At 35.8% G+C, this 18449-nt stretch overlaps 1 protein-coding gene across 10 annotated transcripts in view; it reads right to left on the bottom strand.

Moving 5' to 3' along the window:
* Nucleotides 1–18449, bottom strand: part of LOC110043917 (neuroepithelial cell-transforming gene 1 protein-like) — a 26665-nt gene extending 8216 nt beyond the window's left edge. The window contains exons 1-10 of one of the 10 annotated variants that reach the window (XM_089273488.1): nucleotides 17962–18449; nucleotides 15873–15927; nucleotides 9118–9219; nucleotides 8343–8393; nucleotides 7563–7625; nucleotides 5153–5245; nucleotides 4572–4670; nucleotides 3173–3244; nucleotides 2061–2123; nucleotides 992–1088 (exon numbers count right to left, since the gene is read on the bottom strand). In XM_089273488.1, coding sequence (XP_089129614.1) covers nucleotides 992–1088; nucleotides 2061–2123; nucleotides 3173–3244; nucleotides 4572–4670; nucleotides 5153–5245; nucleotides 7563–7625; nucleotides 8343–8393; nucleotides 9118–9219; nucleotides 15873–15927; nucleotides 17962–18005 — 739 coding nt within the window. In that variant the 5' untranslated portion in view covers nucleotides 18006–18449. The other 9 variants (XM_089273490.1, XM_089273492.1, XM_089273496.1 and 6 more) reach the window with 9 other exon arrangements.

The raw sequence follows: 18449 nt of genomic DNA, 5'->3' as shown, positions 1-18449 counted from the left end.
CTATCCCAGGGAGCACCCAGTGTCCATGGTCCCATTTACTGCCAGATTTGTCCTGTTATTTTTGTCCATACAATATTATTAGAGAGCCAGTTGCTGTTAATTAACTGGTACCCATTTATACACCTGGGCGGAGAGAGGCACTGTGAGAGTAAAGTGTCTTGCCCAAGAACATAAGACAATGTCCCCGGCCAGGGCTTGAACCCAGACCACTCAATCTGAAATGGAGCACACTAACCATGAGGCCACTGCCCCTCCCTTGTTTGAGTCCTGGGACCTGTTTCTTGAAGGTTCCGAAACATTTTTGCACCCGGAAAGCCGCAGGAAAATCTCAAATCTTGTGATTACAGAGCTGTTTTATTCACATATTCTTAGTATGAACAGAGGTTCCCTTCATACAAGAAGTTTCAGGCACATACACTTCTCCATTTTTTGGAAACAGATTAACTAAAAACAGATTTGTGGGCCGGAAAAGATCCCAGGGCTTTCGAGAAAGGAGCCCCTGGCTGGGATAATGTCACATTTCTGGACGAAACACAAAACTCTACGAATCCTGGTGAAAACTCTTCAAGTGTCTTTGAAGATCTTTAATTTGCAAGGATGCCTGAGGATCTTCTAAAGATCTTCAAGGTTTTTGAAGGATCTCTCACACATTTTCAAATTTCCAGCAACGATCCATCAAAAACCGTGCAATGATCCTCCCAAAATCATTGCACAGAATTCGTTTAAAGACTGTGGTAAAATCCACATAAAATCCTTGAGGACCTTGAAGGATCCTCGGAAAGATCTTGGCTTAGATTTTGCCTCATCATATCAGGGATCTCATAAGTTCTTCCAGAGACCCTTTGATCTTTTAGGATCTCTGGCAAGTTTTTGAAGAACTTTAGAGATATTTAACATCCAACAAGATTTTACCCGAGGTTAAGCCAAAAAACAGGAACCTATATAGCTTCAAGGAATAAGTTCTATTAATTTTATTACAAAGTGTTTATACCTTGATGAAGGGCAAGTAACACTTCTAAACAACCAAAGATCTTCATAAATTCATATTCATTCATGAGCTTGAGTTTGTACATGGGTGAATAATAAACCTAGAGAAAAAAACAAAACAGTGCACATTTTACTACAAGGAATTAGGTATAAATTACTCAAGACTAAAATAAATGCACTGGGAAAAAATGATCAGTACGTAAAAATGTCAAATTTTAAGAGCACACAACCACATGCACTAGTAATGTCATGAACACAGTGGTCCTATGAAATTTGTTGCATTATGACAAGTAAAAACACGTGGTGGTTTACGAAGAATGATCACTTACATGTAGCAAGAGCAGTGCTTTCAATAAAAACCCCTACACCTGCCAGAGCTCCAGCAGGTACATGTATTCTGTTGCACATCACCAGATATGATATTTGCAGTTAAATTCAGAAATTGACCCCCTAGAGGAGGTTGTTATGGGTCCCTATTATTACTCTCTTAAGGGTGCTGAAGTACTGTATCACTTATTGGTAGGGATGGCTTCTTGAGAGGTTGGCCTAATAGTAACAATCACCAACTTCAGTGTTCCCTCACAAAAGGTTTTCTACTCTACCTCAAAATGTAGCTGCATCTTAAGGGCTAAACAGCTACAGGGAGCTAGACTAGGACTTTCGACCCTCTTCTGACAAAAGTGACGCATTTTTATTCGTTTGTTTTTTGCAGCGCACTTGCATTTCGAGTAAAGGTGCAGTTATGATTATGCAAAGGCAGGAAAAAAACCCAAGTCCAATTGCCCAGGGCAAGTAAATTTTGCTCTTGGGCAAGTGAATTTAATTCAGTAGTCTTGTTATAGTCTATCACTGATTACAGACAGTACCTAGTAAATGTAGTCGATAAGGCATGAATGTTGCGTGCCTATTGGGCAAGTACTATTCTAGTGGCTGCAACTGAACACTGAAATGTACTGGCCCACTGGGCAAGTGGGGTTTCAATTTCTTTTCCTGCCCTGTCAGCCAGGTAAGTTGGACATTTTGTGTCCCAACTTGAGTAATGACAACTGCATCTTGACATGTACAAATCTTACCTCCTTTATCATCTTCAGATCAGCAACAACATTTTCTTCACCAGAGCAAACTTCATAAATGGCCTGCCATCAGAAAAGACAATTTATTCAAAGAAGACTTTTACCATAACTAAGCATGATCTATTATGAATGTGCTCAGGTTTAAAAAGGTTTTGCATCCTCTGTAACAACTACATTACACTCGCTATCACAATACATTGTTCATCATCATCAGTTCTCAAGGCGCCAGTAGGCGCACAAGGCCGTTATATTGCACAAAATTATTTTTATGCGTTATTTTGCTATTGGTCTAGACCTGTGCTAATGTGTTCTTGAAAATGTTAGTACATAATATTCCTGCACCTAATGGTGCTACTATTACTTCATAATTTCCCTTTCTGCAAAAGCTGTTATTGCAGTTATTAGCGGCTTGACATGCAAACGAGGCGAAAGGGACAATTCTGCATTGTATTGACCCTTTCGTCTTGTTTGCATGCCTTTTAAAACAAAAGAATATTTGACCGCAGATTCAACTGCAGTACATGTAACAGCTATTTGAAACACTGTGACCTTGAAACATTACAGTACAACAACAACCTCCCAGCAAGAATAAGGCTAGGCATGTGGTCCAAACAAATGGCATCACAGAAACAAGCAAAATAATATACTTATAATAATTATCATTAATAGTAGGCTGTAAGCAGGCTAACTTGAATCAGTTTAGTTATAACCAGATTCATTTTGCTATTGTTTGCTTGTTTCAGCCATTTGCTTGGGTTTTTGTTTCAGTGTGCTTTCGCACATTTTAGTCACTTTGTAACCTGGAAATAGAAGCCCACTCAAATCCATGGAGGAGTAAAATTCCTCCTTTGCTAGTAACCTTGTACTTCATGCCATAAAACCAAATGCTTTTGCCATGTCATCTGTACGCAGTACTTATTTTTACACTCAATTAAAAATAATTGATTCTATTCATTTCTTTTAATGTATTTTCTTAGAATTTAACTTGATTTATAGACACAGGTTGATCATTTTGAAAATTCTCCCATCATCATATAGTTTAAACATGTTGAAGCCGTAAAGAGAAATTAAATGCTGATCACTCTTAACTAGAAAATGTTCATTTCACTTACCTCTTGTCGTTTTATTTCAGTCTGTGAGAGAGTCTGGCTAATACCATTATTAGAAACAGTGTCGCTCCATGACTTATTAGAAAGAAAAACAAAAAACAAAAAAGTAAGCTCAAATTGTGGGTCTGTTGTTGCATATGGTGAGCAACAAAGGACTGAAACAACAAGTCACAAGAAAAGGAAATAAAATGGTTACATCTATGCTCACTTGTACACCACGACAAACTCCATACTTATAAATTACCACAAGTTATCAAATAATTACCACAACATAACTTGCAGAAGTAATCATTTTAAATTAAATATTGTTAAAATAAGTTTTTTTTACTACAGTAGCTATGGTATCTTTTAATTTTCTTCAATTTTCAAACAAAACAATTATTTCCAACCACATAAAATTATGTTATGTAGAGCTACTTTACGAACTATTCAAAGTCACAAGCGAAACAAGTTATGTTGTTCAACACAATTTCCTGCCAAGCTTTCCACATTAACTTATTTTTTTTTAATTCACTGCTCTTTCTGTAAGAAGTGCTCCAGTTTATCAGGCAGATTTGAAATTAGGCAATGTGCTAATTAGCCAAATGTTCAAATTTATTTAGCTTCATAAGAAACTGTAACTGTAGTGAGAGAGCATGCATGCATTGTAAATTTCAATCCAAGCACTAGTAATTATTATATATTTTACTTGAAGTGTGTATGTATTTGTGCATTCATTCATTGCTACAAAGTAATCATTATTAACAGGAGTGTAAATGATTACTTAGAATCAATGGAAAATGCAATTATGGAACAGAGAGAAAACAGCTTATTTTAGTTAAATCTGGAAGTTTCTACCGCATTCATGTAGTAACAGTCGTTCTTAAGGATGATCCATAGTTAATTAAATTTTTGGTGTCAAATGTTTGGCCTCTTAAATTCATTAAAATGGCATTAATTTAGAGGATAACCTTGTAACAAGGGAGCACTAATTTGTAATTGCATTTGATCCCTAAAAAAACATTGCTCCCTGATGAACAAAAATGAATTTTGGTGACATATCATCTCTGAGCAGGACCTTCCCAGCATTTATTTCACAGTCAAGATAACAATTTATACACATGCAAGATCGCATGACACTTTCCTAATAAAAGCATCAAGATATTTTTAATCTCAGTGGAATTCATCAAAAGGTTAAAATTTAATTCACTTTCACATTGACCTGGGTACTAAGCTGGGGTTTTAACTGCTGAGAAAGAAAATTTCCTGCCTGGTGCTTTTGTTTTTCTTTGTCTTCTTAATTAACAAACAATTTAACAAAGGCTCCTGAATGAAAGGAGGTGACAACCAAGCTGAGTAATTGAGAGACACATATGCATGATATGTTGTGACATCTATGTTCAATGATTGACAGGATCCATACCTTGCTGGGCCGGTGTTTTGTAGGGGTTGGCAGAAGTCGGTAACGCTTGGCAAAATCAGAATCTTTCACTGTTAGGCTTGATCTCAAACTGACCGAGCGCTGGAAAGCAAATGGCTGATTGTTAGATGGTATTAAAATCAAAACAGCATGTTAAAGCATTTAGCAACAGGACTGTCTGATAACCTGTTAATTAACTAATGAAAGACAAAGACCCTGCTACTACAGTACAAAGAGTTCAAGTCCAAAGCCAGATGATGGCCTTTCACCATTGTGATGACTCAAACATTAACAAGAGCAAAGAAAGCTATTTTTGCTGGGCAAGATGTATTTTCTTGTTGAAACAGCACAACACTCAGTGCTCTGAGAAAAACAGAATTTTTTTTCACTAAACAGAATCTTGATAGTTTACAAGATCTAGAATTTTGGGTTGATTGATGGCAATTGAGCCCAAAAGGTTTAAGTTGTTTGGTTTAGATTAAGAGTTGTGACATGAATCTACATTTTCACTGACAAGGGAATAAAATAAAGGCACTGTAGAATATTAAAGACCTTGAATTAAATACATCAGTATTTGAGCAAACCTGCACTAAGACTCCTTTCTTAGTTGAAGCTGGTGATGAATCAGCTAAGGTTGTCATGTTTGATACCGCACATATCTTCTTCGTTGTGGGTTCCTGCGGCAGAAACAGTGAATTTCATCAAGCCACTGTTTTTGTTCTCAAATATACAAACAACAAACGAGCATTTTGCTGAAAATTAAAATTGAACTCGTAAGATTACCACCTGATGTATAACCGCTCTGGTTGGTGAAGGAGCCGGTTCGAAAAACTGTGCAGCAGTAGAGATGCTATGGCGCCGAAGAAGTGGCTTAATCATGTTTCTAGTTAATAACAAAATCCAAGCTTTTCGTGGACTCAGGCAATGGGAAATTCTGAACAGATGATGTCTCTGATGCTATCAAACAGCAAGCAATCTACAATCTGTCTACCAAATAACTGTGAGTTATCACATCCAAGGCAATGAAAAATTCACTTTCAACAAAAGGCTATGCTCTTCTACGTGTATCACATAGTTCTTTGGATTAGAGCCAAATCATATGTGCTGCTTATTCCATTCAGAGGGTGATCTCATTTGTGTGAATGAAACTTGATGAGAGGAATTCAGACAAGGGTGTCATTTTTTGGTGGTTAAATTTAGACCCAGTAGACAGGAATGCAACATGATATCGGCAGCTGAAAAGGGCAAATAGGTGAATACACCTTGAAATGGAAGGACATTTCATGAGCTAATTCCTTCCTACAATGACCTCACTGGCAGGAAAAACCACAGATATTTCTTCCACGTGTCACGGTAAAATCAAGACAGTGTTTCCCAAAGTATTACATAAGCATTTTCAGTGAATACATTATTGTAGACTAGGCACTTCAGAAAGAACTAAAATTAATTTCCTGCAGTTTTGGGGTGGCCGGCACGCAATAATCAGATCACACTTGTCAAATTTACATGTTAAGTGTTGTCACATCATGAAACATTTGAAGGTACTGTAAAGGTTGCATGATCTTGTGATAAACATTTCAGACCAAGTAAGTTGTTAAAAAATTGTTTCACTCCAACCTAACATTTTCATTCATACGTGATTAAAGTGTAAATCATTGCTCACAACGTGAAATGAATTAGGCTGGTCACAGTGAGTATATTAATCCAAATTTAACCCAACTGAAATATTCACAGGCTTCTTTCACTAATAACTCTAGTGGTAATTATTACAGATTAGGCTATTGCATTTAAAAATTGTGGCCTTACAGAAAGCACAAAATGAAAGTGTCATTTTCAAAGCAATGATACACTATAATATACACTATAATATTTGTCAACTTTTACAAATACTCTATTCAGTTGTATTACACATAACAGGTTAATGAGTAAATCCACCACAAACTGAATTGGACCTCAATGAGATATGAATGAGTTTGTACATAATTACATAATTATAATTGGTTGTGAAGTGATTGAAGTTACATGTAAGTGTTGTGGTCATTTTATAATTATATTACAGTTGAATATTTTGCATTATTTTGTGCCACTTTGGGAAACTGTCTGAAACAAGATGCATTATTATAGTTTGATGTCTGCTCTTGACGGATCATGTGTACTAAAGGGATCTATGGTCGAGTGTTGAGCGATACCCTCGATCGATATGCTTGATCGGCACTCCATCGGTGGACAGTCGGCTAATTTTTGATTGATGCATATCAGTTGGTTGACATTCCTCCAACTATCGACTAATTTTTGATTAAGTGTCAATTAAAGGTCGACTAAGTATCGACCAGGATGTCGATTGAGTACCGATTGAGATATTGATCAACGTTCAACTGCAGATGCCTTGAGAACACATGATCCCTCTTGACTGAAATATCAAAAAGCAATATTCAAATGGAAGCTGATCAAGAGAAACTAGCTTGATCACACCATCACAGAATACTATCAAAACAATAATTATAATAATTCATCATAAAGAGCCTCCTTAATTTTTTAAAGTAAATATTTATGTTGGCTCTTGATAGCGTCTGAATTCCAGAGCAAAAACGTTCTGCATTTTCATTTGCTGTATGTATATTGTAACATTGCTTCACTTAGATAATAACACCTGAGTGTATGTTCTATAGTAATTGTGTAGGTAGGTAAGGAAAGTCTGCATACAAGCCAAGTGACCCATCAGGCCTGAGCTTATTCCAGTTTCTGTAGCATAAAGCGACTAGCAATATTTCTACTCCCCCCTGGATGGGATGCTAGTCCATCGCAGGGTTACTCCCAGTATTATAGGTCGCCGGTAACCATTAATACACCTGAGCGGAGAGAGGCACTGTGAGAGTAAAGTGTTTGGCCTAAGAACACAAACAATGTCCCCGGTCAGGGCTAGAAACTGGACTGCTCAATCCAGAGTCGAGCGCACTAACCATGAGGCCACCACCATAGTACTTGTGTACAAACCTTAATTTCCATGTTTTGCGTACTGTCTTGTTGATCACTGCGTTTTCTCTTGCGGAGTTGTTTCTGTATTGAACAATGATATTTAACAATTAGATTATGAGCTCGAGATTTCTATCAGGGCAGCTGTCATTTTGTTAACAAGCGCACACTGTTACGCTACCCACTATCTAAAACAGTATTCAATACATACCTGTAGGTAGTGACTAACACAGTCAATCAGAGAACGGCATTCTTTTTTTTCCTTTTGTGTGGCAATTACATAACATTATATATTCTGTTGTTCCTCCTGACCATTGATGTAGCTAAACCTTTCAATTTTAACATTGTAATCTACCTTCTAGAGACTTTTACGGGTCAGTTTGAGTAACTCGGTTTACATTATATATGTAATAAACGTATTACATGATTACGTAATAAATATATCTCGTGTTTCACTTTGTCTTCACGTTATTATAGGTAATAATGGTTACATGCTAATGTAACGTAGATGATGTCACACTGTTATAAGTATATGTCAATCAAATATTGGTAAATATCATTTTAATTATTCAATTGGCTGTTGAAAAATGTTGTCACACTTGTGGTTTTGCTTTTTGACTTTTAGACTGTACATAACAAGATAACTAAGATAACTTAATTTCACCCAAATAAGACCATACATAACAAGATAACTAAGATAATTTAATTTCACGGAAATATGCCAAGTTCATCAGGGACAAGAATGTTCTGTCTCAAGGGTGTAGCTAAACATACATGTATTCCAGATGACAAAATTCTAACCTTGATATCCTTTATGTCTAGATTTTTAATGCTTAAATGGCTGCCACGTTTCTGCAATAAAGAGTGAAGACAATTAACTAATTTGGACAAGTTACACACTTCAAAAATATAGACTTGCTAAAGGTTCACTTCTTCTTAGCGTGGAACATGAGCAAGGAAAGTCGTTACCAAAACCATGAAGAGGATATTGGGAATCAAAGTCTTTTACAAATACCAATGAAATTTGCTTTTAAGTGGGACTGTAAGATATTTAATATATTTTTTCTCCTTGTTTCAATTTTTGTCAGTTTTACTCATAGGGAGGTGCCCCCTTAAATGGGCTATATAGGTATGTGCGGCCCTAAAGGGTATGGTTTTTGAGCGAGTTTGGTCTTAGAAAGCCTCAAGGGTATAGGTTTTGACCATTTTGGTCTGAAATAGAGTATGTTTTTCACTCTGGCTTGGCATTGAAAGGAAATATATATATATATATATATATATATATATGGTTTTTTCGGTATCAATACTGGCAAATTTGTAGCCCTTCTCAAATGTTCATCCAAATGGAAGCCATGTCTGGTTAGCTGCAGTCATATATTGGAGCCCTGTGCTAACTTTTAGAGGTCTGAAATGGGGTACCTGTTGATTTTTGGCTCAGGTCTGAAATTAGGTGACAAAGTTCTGGCATTCAGGAAACCAATCAGAAATAAGGATTTGTTATAATTTGATATTATTATTAAATGTAAATTTACTTCCAATACATTACTTTTAACAGTACTGTTATGAATAGTAATACCTTGAAAGATCTCAAAGATCTTCGAAAACTTTCCCGTGTCCTTTTGATACTTGACTCAAAATTGTCACTCTTCTCTGAATTTAATGTTCTTGACATCTGTACCTGCCGAAACAAAATTATTTTGTAGAATTAAATTGCTATATGTTAGTACTGTTAATGATTTGTATGTGATATACTATTTAAATGGGTATTTTGAATCTTCAAGTGAATGATCAAGAAATGACAAATTTCTGTAACCTTTACTCTTTACAATCAGTGATTCTATGGCCTATCATTGCAAACCTTGGAGAACTATTGTTGATTCATTCTAATACAAGTCAGTACAAAAACGTTTACTGTTAAGTTTGAAGGGAAATCAGAACAAAGATCAAGAGCTTACATTACTTGAAAGATCAGAACATCACTTTGGTCCATTTGTAGCTTCCATTAGACCACTCGAAATCTTCAGGGGTTTTAAGGGCATGGCACCGGGAAAATTGACCGGCTGTGAGGATGATTTTGCATACCTGGTTTGAACATCTAGATGAAAGTTTTTCTTATAATGAAGTTCATTTCAAAAAGTTTAGCCTGCCTGGGAAAACCTGTTGCTGTCCTGCTGAAATTGTTACTGAAACACCTGAATTTTACCCCAAATATTCTTATTGACATTTTCCATCTCATCAGGTTTGATTTACTGTGCATCTTTTATTTGAATCATCACACCCTAGAGTTTCATTCATGTGCAGACTTAAAAGCTAGTCAGAAATATATCATTTAATTTTAGCACACTGGTTGAAATTTAAATGAGCCCCAGGCTCACTGGTGAAATGTGTCTAAATATAGTACTTATTTACTTACTTACTTACTTACTTACTTACTTACTTACTTACTTACTTACTTACTTACTTACTTACTTACTTACTTACTTACTTACTTACTTACTTACTTACTTACTTACTTACTTACTTACTTACTTACTTACTTACTTACTTACTTACTTACTTACTTACTTACTTACTTACTTACTTACTTACTTACTTACTTACTTACTTACTTACTTACTTACTTACTTACTTACTTACTTACTTACTTACTTACTTACTTACTTACTTACTTACTTACTTACTTACTTACTTACTTACTTACTTACTTACTTACTTACTTACTTACTTACTTACTTACTTACTTACTTACTTACTACTATATCACTTGTCTTTATGAATGTTTCAGACTGGGAACTAAGAGGTTAATGAGGAAGTTATCCGTCAAGTTTAATTGAGCAGAAAATTGGTTAAACAAAAATTCACTAAGTTGGTGTTCATATCGTTTTTAATTTAACAGAAAGCATTGACTGTGCAACAATGTAATATTCTTTCAGCTAGTGATTAGATCAGTTGACACAATTCTGATTTAATTCCCTCGCTAATAATATAATGTTCAACATTTTACAAGATCTATCAGCAACATTCCCCTCTTGAAATATTAGTGCATGGCAATAACTTGGTGATGATTAAAGCCTCTGGTTCGTTGTTAGTGTTAATTAAAGTTGATGAGAGATCTAGCAAATGCTTCATTGTGTTTGAATCAAGATTTGTACTAAAAAAACACTACAGACTGAATCTCCCAGGCTCCCGTATGAGTCACCAGGTCTTCAGGATGCAAAGAAAAGTGCTTCAAGTACAAATTTTCATACTTAGTTGAGCTGATTTCAAGGTTGTAATGTTTGGATACTTGAAATGTTTTGTGGTTGGATCAGCAGAACTCTATTTTTTACGAATTTTTTTGGGGCCAATTAAGAAAGCCAAATTAGTGATTCTTTTTCTGGCCACAACAATTCAAACTTAAGAGAATAATGAATATTTCCAGTTTTCCAAATACCAGACAAGCTCAATATGTCGGAGAAATAGATCACAAGTATTCTCAGAGAGTTCAAAATTTGTCCATAATAACTTTTACATGAAGAATGCTATTTCTTTGACAACACAAGAATTTCAAAAAAAAGCCCGCTCACTTTGGATGTCTAAAATCAACTGTAAACTGCCAGTGATGATAAAATAAACTCCAAATAAAAGGCTTTCTCTGCTCTAAACAATGATTTAAACTCTTCAGAATCTCTAGAGTACAGCTGAAATCATCACAATCATTCCAAGAGGACGACTGCAATATTAAACAATAATGGTCTGACCTTCTCAAACATTCTGTTAAAATCTGATAACATACATTATCTTGACAGTAAACCAGATCTCCTGACTCAATAATAAACGGAAAAGTCTACATTTCACTTTTAGGTTGAATATCAATTTCAAAATTGCAACATTTCTTGCTACAGTAACTATTATTTTAGTAAGTTCTATATCATCTAAGTAAACCGTTTTCAATAAATATTTGTGTCAAAAACGCATCAGTTTTGGAACCCTTATTAGTACTACATTTTAACTTTTCATACATGTAAGTTAGTAATTAGAACAATGTGTATATTGATTATTATAAGCATGGAGGATTAAATCTTATTAAATAACAGCCACAACTTACTTGTAATTTGAAGTACGTAATTAATTGTAGTTTTATACATGTATCACTGATGCTAAACTAAACATTTTTTCTAGAAACACGTCCTACCTTCCTGGTGAGAAGACATTCCGGTATGAACAAAATTATACAAAGTTTCTTTTCACTACACAACTATTTCCTGAAGTATCAGGTTATAACATACTTTCCCTAGAGACAAATTAGTGAGCTACTGCTAAAAATGCAGCTTGTTGTTTGGAAAGCTAACATTAAGTGTACACAAAGTTTCCTGTTCAACGATAACAAAAGCAACTTGAAATTCAAGCTGTCATGAACAGGGAGTTTTCAAGCTGACAGAGATAATTACGACACAAGTCAAACAACAGTTTTGATGCCAAAAGGTTACTTTCACTGACATCAAACAAACTTTGGCGTCTGAATAAATTAACAGTCAATTGAACAAGTCTACTTATTAACCACAAGGTTATTTATTTATGTAAATAATTAATTACAGGTCGGATTATAACAACATTAGAACTACATAAAGGTAAAGTTTTATCCTGCTGTGCACGAACTATACTTGTCCTGTGTCCTGAATCCTCTTATATTTCAAAAAGCACATAACTTTTATAGGGAAAAAAACATTCATCTCTCAACCGATATTGAGGTATCTCGGAGGTAGATGAATTGTAGACATTTTGAGACTCAGACAGACTCAGGAAGTTGATATTATTTGTTTTTGGTGCAGTTTCACTCCTGCTGGCCAATGAATTGCGAGGCTCTTAAGTCCTTTAAATGCATCTAACTTGATACATTTAACAAGAAGTCAAACTGTAGGTTGCAAATTAAAGAAGAGAACATTAGACTTTTGATTTGAATCCATGACTCAAGAACACTAACATGCAAGCTTAAGCTCCTCAGTGGTTGACAAGCCTCTTAAACATTATATTTCAAATAATTTTCAACCCTTCACTCCCAAGATCGAAAGAATATTCCCCTTCATGAATTGAACATCATATATTTCTTCAATTTTCTTCAAGTTCTGAGAACTTAGTAACATAATAAAACAATGGGTTTTCTTAACTCTCGTCAATGTCTGCTTGGAACTGTTAATATTGAAAATGTTGGAAAGCTGGATGTCAATTTCTCATTGTAGATCAGAATTCCAACAGGTCAATAAAAGACTTAATTTATAAATCATATTTTTCTTCTCTACTGATTTTGAGTACTGATATGTTTCAGAGTATAGACTATATAAGATTATTTATCAGAAAAATATAAATGTTGTAAACATGTGTAAGAATCATTTCACATAGTCATAAGAAATAATTAGTACAATCCCATGCACTGTATATTGTTCTATGTGTTCTTCTTGTTGCAATATTTTTAAATTCAGTTTTCAAATTAAACATCTAAATGTCATTTTACACTGTACATGATATCTTCCACCATAACACATCATAATGAAATTTCTTTCAGTTAAGCTAAATTTCATGTCAGGTGTCAACTCAAAAAATTATGTAATTATATGTATATCAAGCCAACATAGATCAGATATTAATTTATGTAATAGCAATATACTTTATATAGAATATTCTGGGAGGATTTTTCTAAACAAAACAAAACAAAAATTTTAGATGGTGGAATGATCCTTGGATGGTGGGCTTGCAAGCCTGTATAATTGTATTTCATGCATTACTACATTTATTAAATTTACAAATTTCTAAATAATGTTAAAAGACTTGAAGTAATTGTGGAAGCTACTCTGACCTGGTCAAACTGTGGTCACTCATCAAAGATTGTCCTTGCACTTCTAGGACACATGTAGGACTTGAAACTTCCTTCCCAGTGCTAGTAGTTCAAAGAGATTTCATGGCTAGGCAGTATTGTACTGTACTACTTTTTCCTTACACTCTCACATATGCCATAACAAAAAGTTTCACTTTCTATGAGTGCTACGCTATTTACTCACTCTGTATCATCTTCATATTGCCACTGCCCTTACAGGAGAAGTGATGTTATTATGGTTTGCGCACTGGACTTTTGACTAAGAGGTCTGCATTCAAGCCATTACATTGTGTTCTTGGGCAAGAAAATTCACTCATTTATGGCACCTCTCTCAGTCCTTTCAATGTGTATCCTATCAGGCAATTTTGCTACCAGGAGATCATTTGCCTCATACTTCATACTGAAATTTAAAACCAGGTCCCTTACTAGTACAACTACTTTTCTCATTTTCCTGGCTGCTGTGTTCAACAGAATGTTTTGAGAAAGCTTCTTTCTGCCATCAGGTGTATAATGGGTGCCAGCAATTTTGATATGAAGGGGTAACCTTGTGGTGGAGTAGCATAGCATCTGTTCAGGGGAGGGAGGGGAGGCAACCTGGGTAAATCTGGAATAAGCTTTTTTGGTGTAGGACACTTCGGCTGATGCAGATTTTATATCTCAACGTCCACAATTCACTACCTAAATAAACATGCCTGCTCCAATCTGACCTTATACAAAAAAGTCTTGCAGCTCACTACTATTCAAGGGATTTCATCCCACAAAGGGAATAGAACTCTTTTCACTTGCAGAGATGAAATCCCTTAGTTTACACATGTAGGACGGTAGCAGTCCTGAGAGATACTAACTTCATTTGAGTACCACATAGCCAACTTAACATTTGCTTTCATGAAAAGCCCCTAAAATTTACAGTTTTTGCAACAGTATCTGTTGTAATATCTGGAAACTGCAGGGGCAATTAATACTGCCCACATAAAATTTCATACAGGAAGTATATTTGTGAGATTGAATAATAAGGTATATTATTATTGTCGTATCTAAGACAACGACTAAACAGAGAACTGACGTGGCTGAAAAATGTGTTGATGACAAAAACAAACCCATCTCTACAGAGGTCGAAGAAAATAAAAAAATAATGTTTTGTTCAAATCATCATGTCAATTAGTTGCCACACCTTGTCAGACATAATATGACAAAAATAAGGAAATCTAGTCAGATGTAAGACATCGACTAAAATTCTACAATTATTGGTGGGTTTTCAACTTCCTCTATCATCTACTACTAAAACCATATCATTTTACAGACCCACATCCTGCCCTTGTAAACAACTGCACCTAACACACTTTGATTTCCTAGATCAAACAGGTATAAATTATTTAGAACACCAGGCTGGCTTTGTTTTGAAAGAAGTATTCCGACGAGAAGTCCATCCTATGCGGAATTTTTTGCACATGTATGCCCTCCTACGTACGCACTTTGCAAAAAGCTTGAAGAACAAAATTCGCTTTTCTACAGAAGAAGTTTTAGTCTTTCTCAGTCAAATTTTCACAAACTGAACTGCCATCTGTTTCTCTGTGATAGTTTAGATTTCATTTTCAAAATGAGTTGTACCACTTTGTTGTGGTTTCGCTCGGCTATGAATTTTTAATCGCAATATCAAAACGAAATCTATAACGCGACTTTGCTCTAACGATCGGTGAAAGAAAGAACGTCCATGACTTGAAAACTTCTTTATTATTTGATGACTTTTCTAAATGTTCCTCCGCCTTAAACTATTAGAAATCTATTTTCTCTCTTAAAGGACAATTGTTATTTACATCTACTAGTAATTACAATAATCGTGCGACACAATTTTCGACGAGTTTTGTTATGATCGAATGGAAGAAGATAACATACCTCTGCCTACGACATATATATCTTTGATGTTTACATCGTTGAGTTGAGTAGCGTAAAAAAGTTTAAGTCTTAACGACTCTCTCCACTTGAAAACAAATCGTTCAAGTTTGCGTAAAAGATATCCTGTTCCCGTCCCTATCGATGTTTTAGAAGGTAGCGTCAATCGAAGTTAACACGGCGAATATGGTGAACAAAGCAATGAATAATCTTTGGCACCGCCATACGGGCCGATATCCATCACCAAATTGCTCGGAATTACTGGGCAGTCACGGATGAAATAATGTTTACAACAAAGCTAATTGTCACTAAGTGTTCTGGTCTGTCGAGACTCCTAACAGAAAGATAAGTTGCTCTTCATTATAAGAGAGTGACTGAAGAACTTTAATCAGCGCATGCAGAACAGAACGTATAAAGAAAGACAGAAAGCGTCACAACAAACAAGAGAATTCAATCTGATCTCTAAAGGAATTGTCGTTCGTTAACTAAGCTCACAGCAAAAGATCTATGTGCAACGTAGCAACAATGTAAAACTCAGTTAAAATATGAATGATATCTTAACGCGTTAGACGAAAAAATGGTTTCCATACCTTGAAACATGCCTTGTCCTCGTTAATTCTCTTTTGTTTACCGATTCGCCCAGATCTGAGTTCCATACAACAAAGAGCATGAGTACAAAAATAAACAACAGCATGCAATCTGCAAATACGGGCAGCCTCTATTGAAAATCAAAGCTGCGTCATTCAGTTTTAATTCAGCCAGCTTACCTCGACATTCCCTTGTGACGCTGAAAAATTTGAATATCAAAAGAAAGCTCTCGAAAGCTGTTGAATTGGAAAAGGCTTGCCTCTTTCTTTTTCTACTTGAGTAACCTCGCGCGCTGCATTCGAATCCCTACCGGACGTCGCTCAAAGAGAAGTGAGCCAATCAGATGAACGGATTTGATCATTTCGGCCAATCAGCATCCTAAAACTTTCAATTGGGTTACCGCAATTGCTCCGGGTAGAGCACAGCTGTGCGAAAACCTTCTCTGAACCAAGACTTATTGTTCTTCCCAGTTTTGTTTTTATATACATCTCCTGCTAACCAAGAAAGCTATAATGAAAAACTAGATTAACTTTGTGGCATTTATTACGGTGGTTTTCTTGTATTTAAATTTCTGAATTTTGTGTAAATTAAAAGTCAGTCCAACAAAATTAAATGAATTGGGTGCAAAGACGAATTCAAATGGAATTCTCTACAAAATGCATTTCTAGCCTTTCCTTTGAATACAAGGAAGCATACCTTGAAAAAAAGTTTACAAGAGTAACAAAAATAATTTTTAACCCCACCCCTTCGAACACCAAAACCCCTACACAGGGTTTCTTTTTTAATGTAAAAATAAAAATAGTTATTCCAGAGTGCAATTACTAAGTATGTCAGCCCTCTACGCCTCTTTCTTCCACCCAGAGAATAGCAATTTTGGCAGGAATCGGGAGACACAAAAAAATATGAGGAATTTGGTTATAATATATCGGAATGTGTAAAAATAATGTCGAGAACATCAGATTTTCTCAAATTGGGAAAATTCTCAGAATTAATTTTTGAGATTGACGTTTCCGGACCGTTTATCCTTTCAGTTTAAAGGACCTTGCTCTTTTCCTCATCTCAGGAGGAATGAATGAATGGACAATTCAAATTAAACGGTATCTGGTCAGAGTCGTTCCACAAAAAAAGTCAGATCGTTCAACTTATATTAAAATAGTGAGATAAATATAGATCGCTCCTCTATATTCGAGGAGCCGCTTCGAGTTCTGAGTACTCCTTTCATCACTGATTGCTCATACCGGAAGGATGCGTAATTATATAACCGATGGAGCTACAGTCGATAATATAAACATTAACAAGTGCCTGTACTTGTAAGTTTAAGTAAAGCAGGGGCGGATCCAGGTTTTTTTTCCTTAGGAGGGGTTGCACCACTAAGGAACTGACCGGTGAGGTAAACAAATTTTAAAAGTGAATAAGAAGTGGACTTCATCTCAGGGTGGGGGGGGGTGGCACCCCCTGCACCCTCCCCTGTAGATCCGCCCCTGTAAAGTGCCGTTTCTGAAGGAAAAGAAAAGATTTTAGCTCGAATATTTTGGAACCGGGAAGTGAATTGAAGAAAGTAAGTTCTAATACAGTGGAACCTCGATTTAACGAACCTCTATATAACGAAGTCCTCGGCATAACGAACGATTTTCTCGCCCCAGTAAAACTAAAGTGTATGGAAAAGAACCTCGATACAACGAAACCTCATTTATATAGTGAATAATTTTGCCAGTCCCTTGGCCCTTCGTTATGTCGAGGTTCCTCTGTAGAGTTAAGATGGTAATGCATTTGTATAGACTCGTTCCGCGAATCGATATAAATATCGAGTACGCGGCTTTTTTAATTAACTGACGGCCTAACTATATAGTGGAACGATCTGACTTGCAGAGTTCTGACCGTGGTATGGAGCGATCTGACCGCTATTCGAATTCATCGCGCAATGGTCTATGTATTCAATATAATTAACAGTCAAAACGCAACACAACTCGGTCAATGAACTCATGAAGTACAAAGACAACATTTAGGTCAAGTCATCCCGTCTTATTTAGGCATATAGTAACAGATTCGAGTCGGTGTAACCATTATAGAAAAACTTGACCCTCTCCTTACCTCAAATGGTTCTTGTTGTAGTCATTTTTAAAAGTTTCAATCATGAAGGTACGTCAGTCGAATGAACACATGGAGATCTATTGAAGCTCAGGAAGTCTTTGTTTAAATTGGATTTGATAATGTACTCTGCATATTACACTGAACAGGCAAATTTTAGCAACATACTTCAGAGATTAGCGGGGCCATTCGACTTCCTGTTGGGCCAGGGGGCGGGATTCAAGTAAACGTTTTCTTTTCTTCCCGGTTCGGTAAGTTTAATATAACCACATAAAGGACAGGAAAAACTGGCGGAGAATTTAGTTAGTAGATCGTTTCCAAAACTTTCCTAGAATTGAAGTAATTAACTACACGGAAATTACAGAGGATCATTGCGGGTGACAGCCTTCAATTCGTTATAGCGATATCAACTTTTTGCGAGGAGCGACAGAGGAGTGGGAAAAAAAAACGAAAAAAAAAAAAAAAGAAAATTTAAAGTGACTTCACAGAAG

The sequence above is a fragment of the Orbicella faveolata genome, unplaced genomic scaffold (assembly GCF_042242905.1).
Source record: "Orbicella faveolata isolate gen_17 unplaced genomic scaffold, um_ofav_v1 contig_35, whole genome shotgun sequence".
Classification (NCBI taxonomy): domain Eukaryota; kingdom Metazoa; phylum Cnidaria; class Anthozoa; order Scleractinia; family Merulinidae; genus Orbicella; species Orbicella faveolata.
This window is presented reverse-complemented; position numbering and strand designations above follow the sequence as displayed.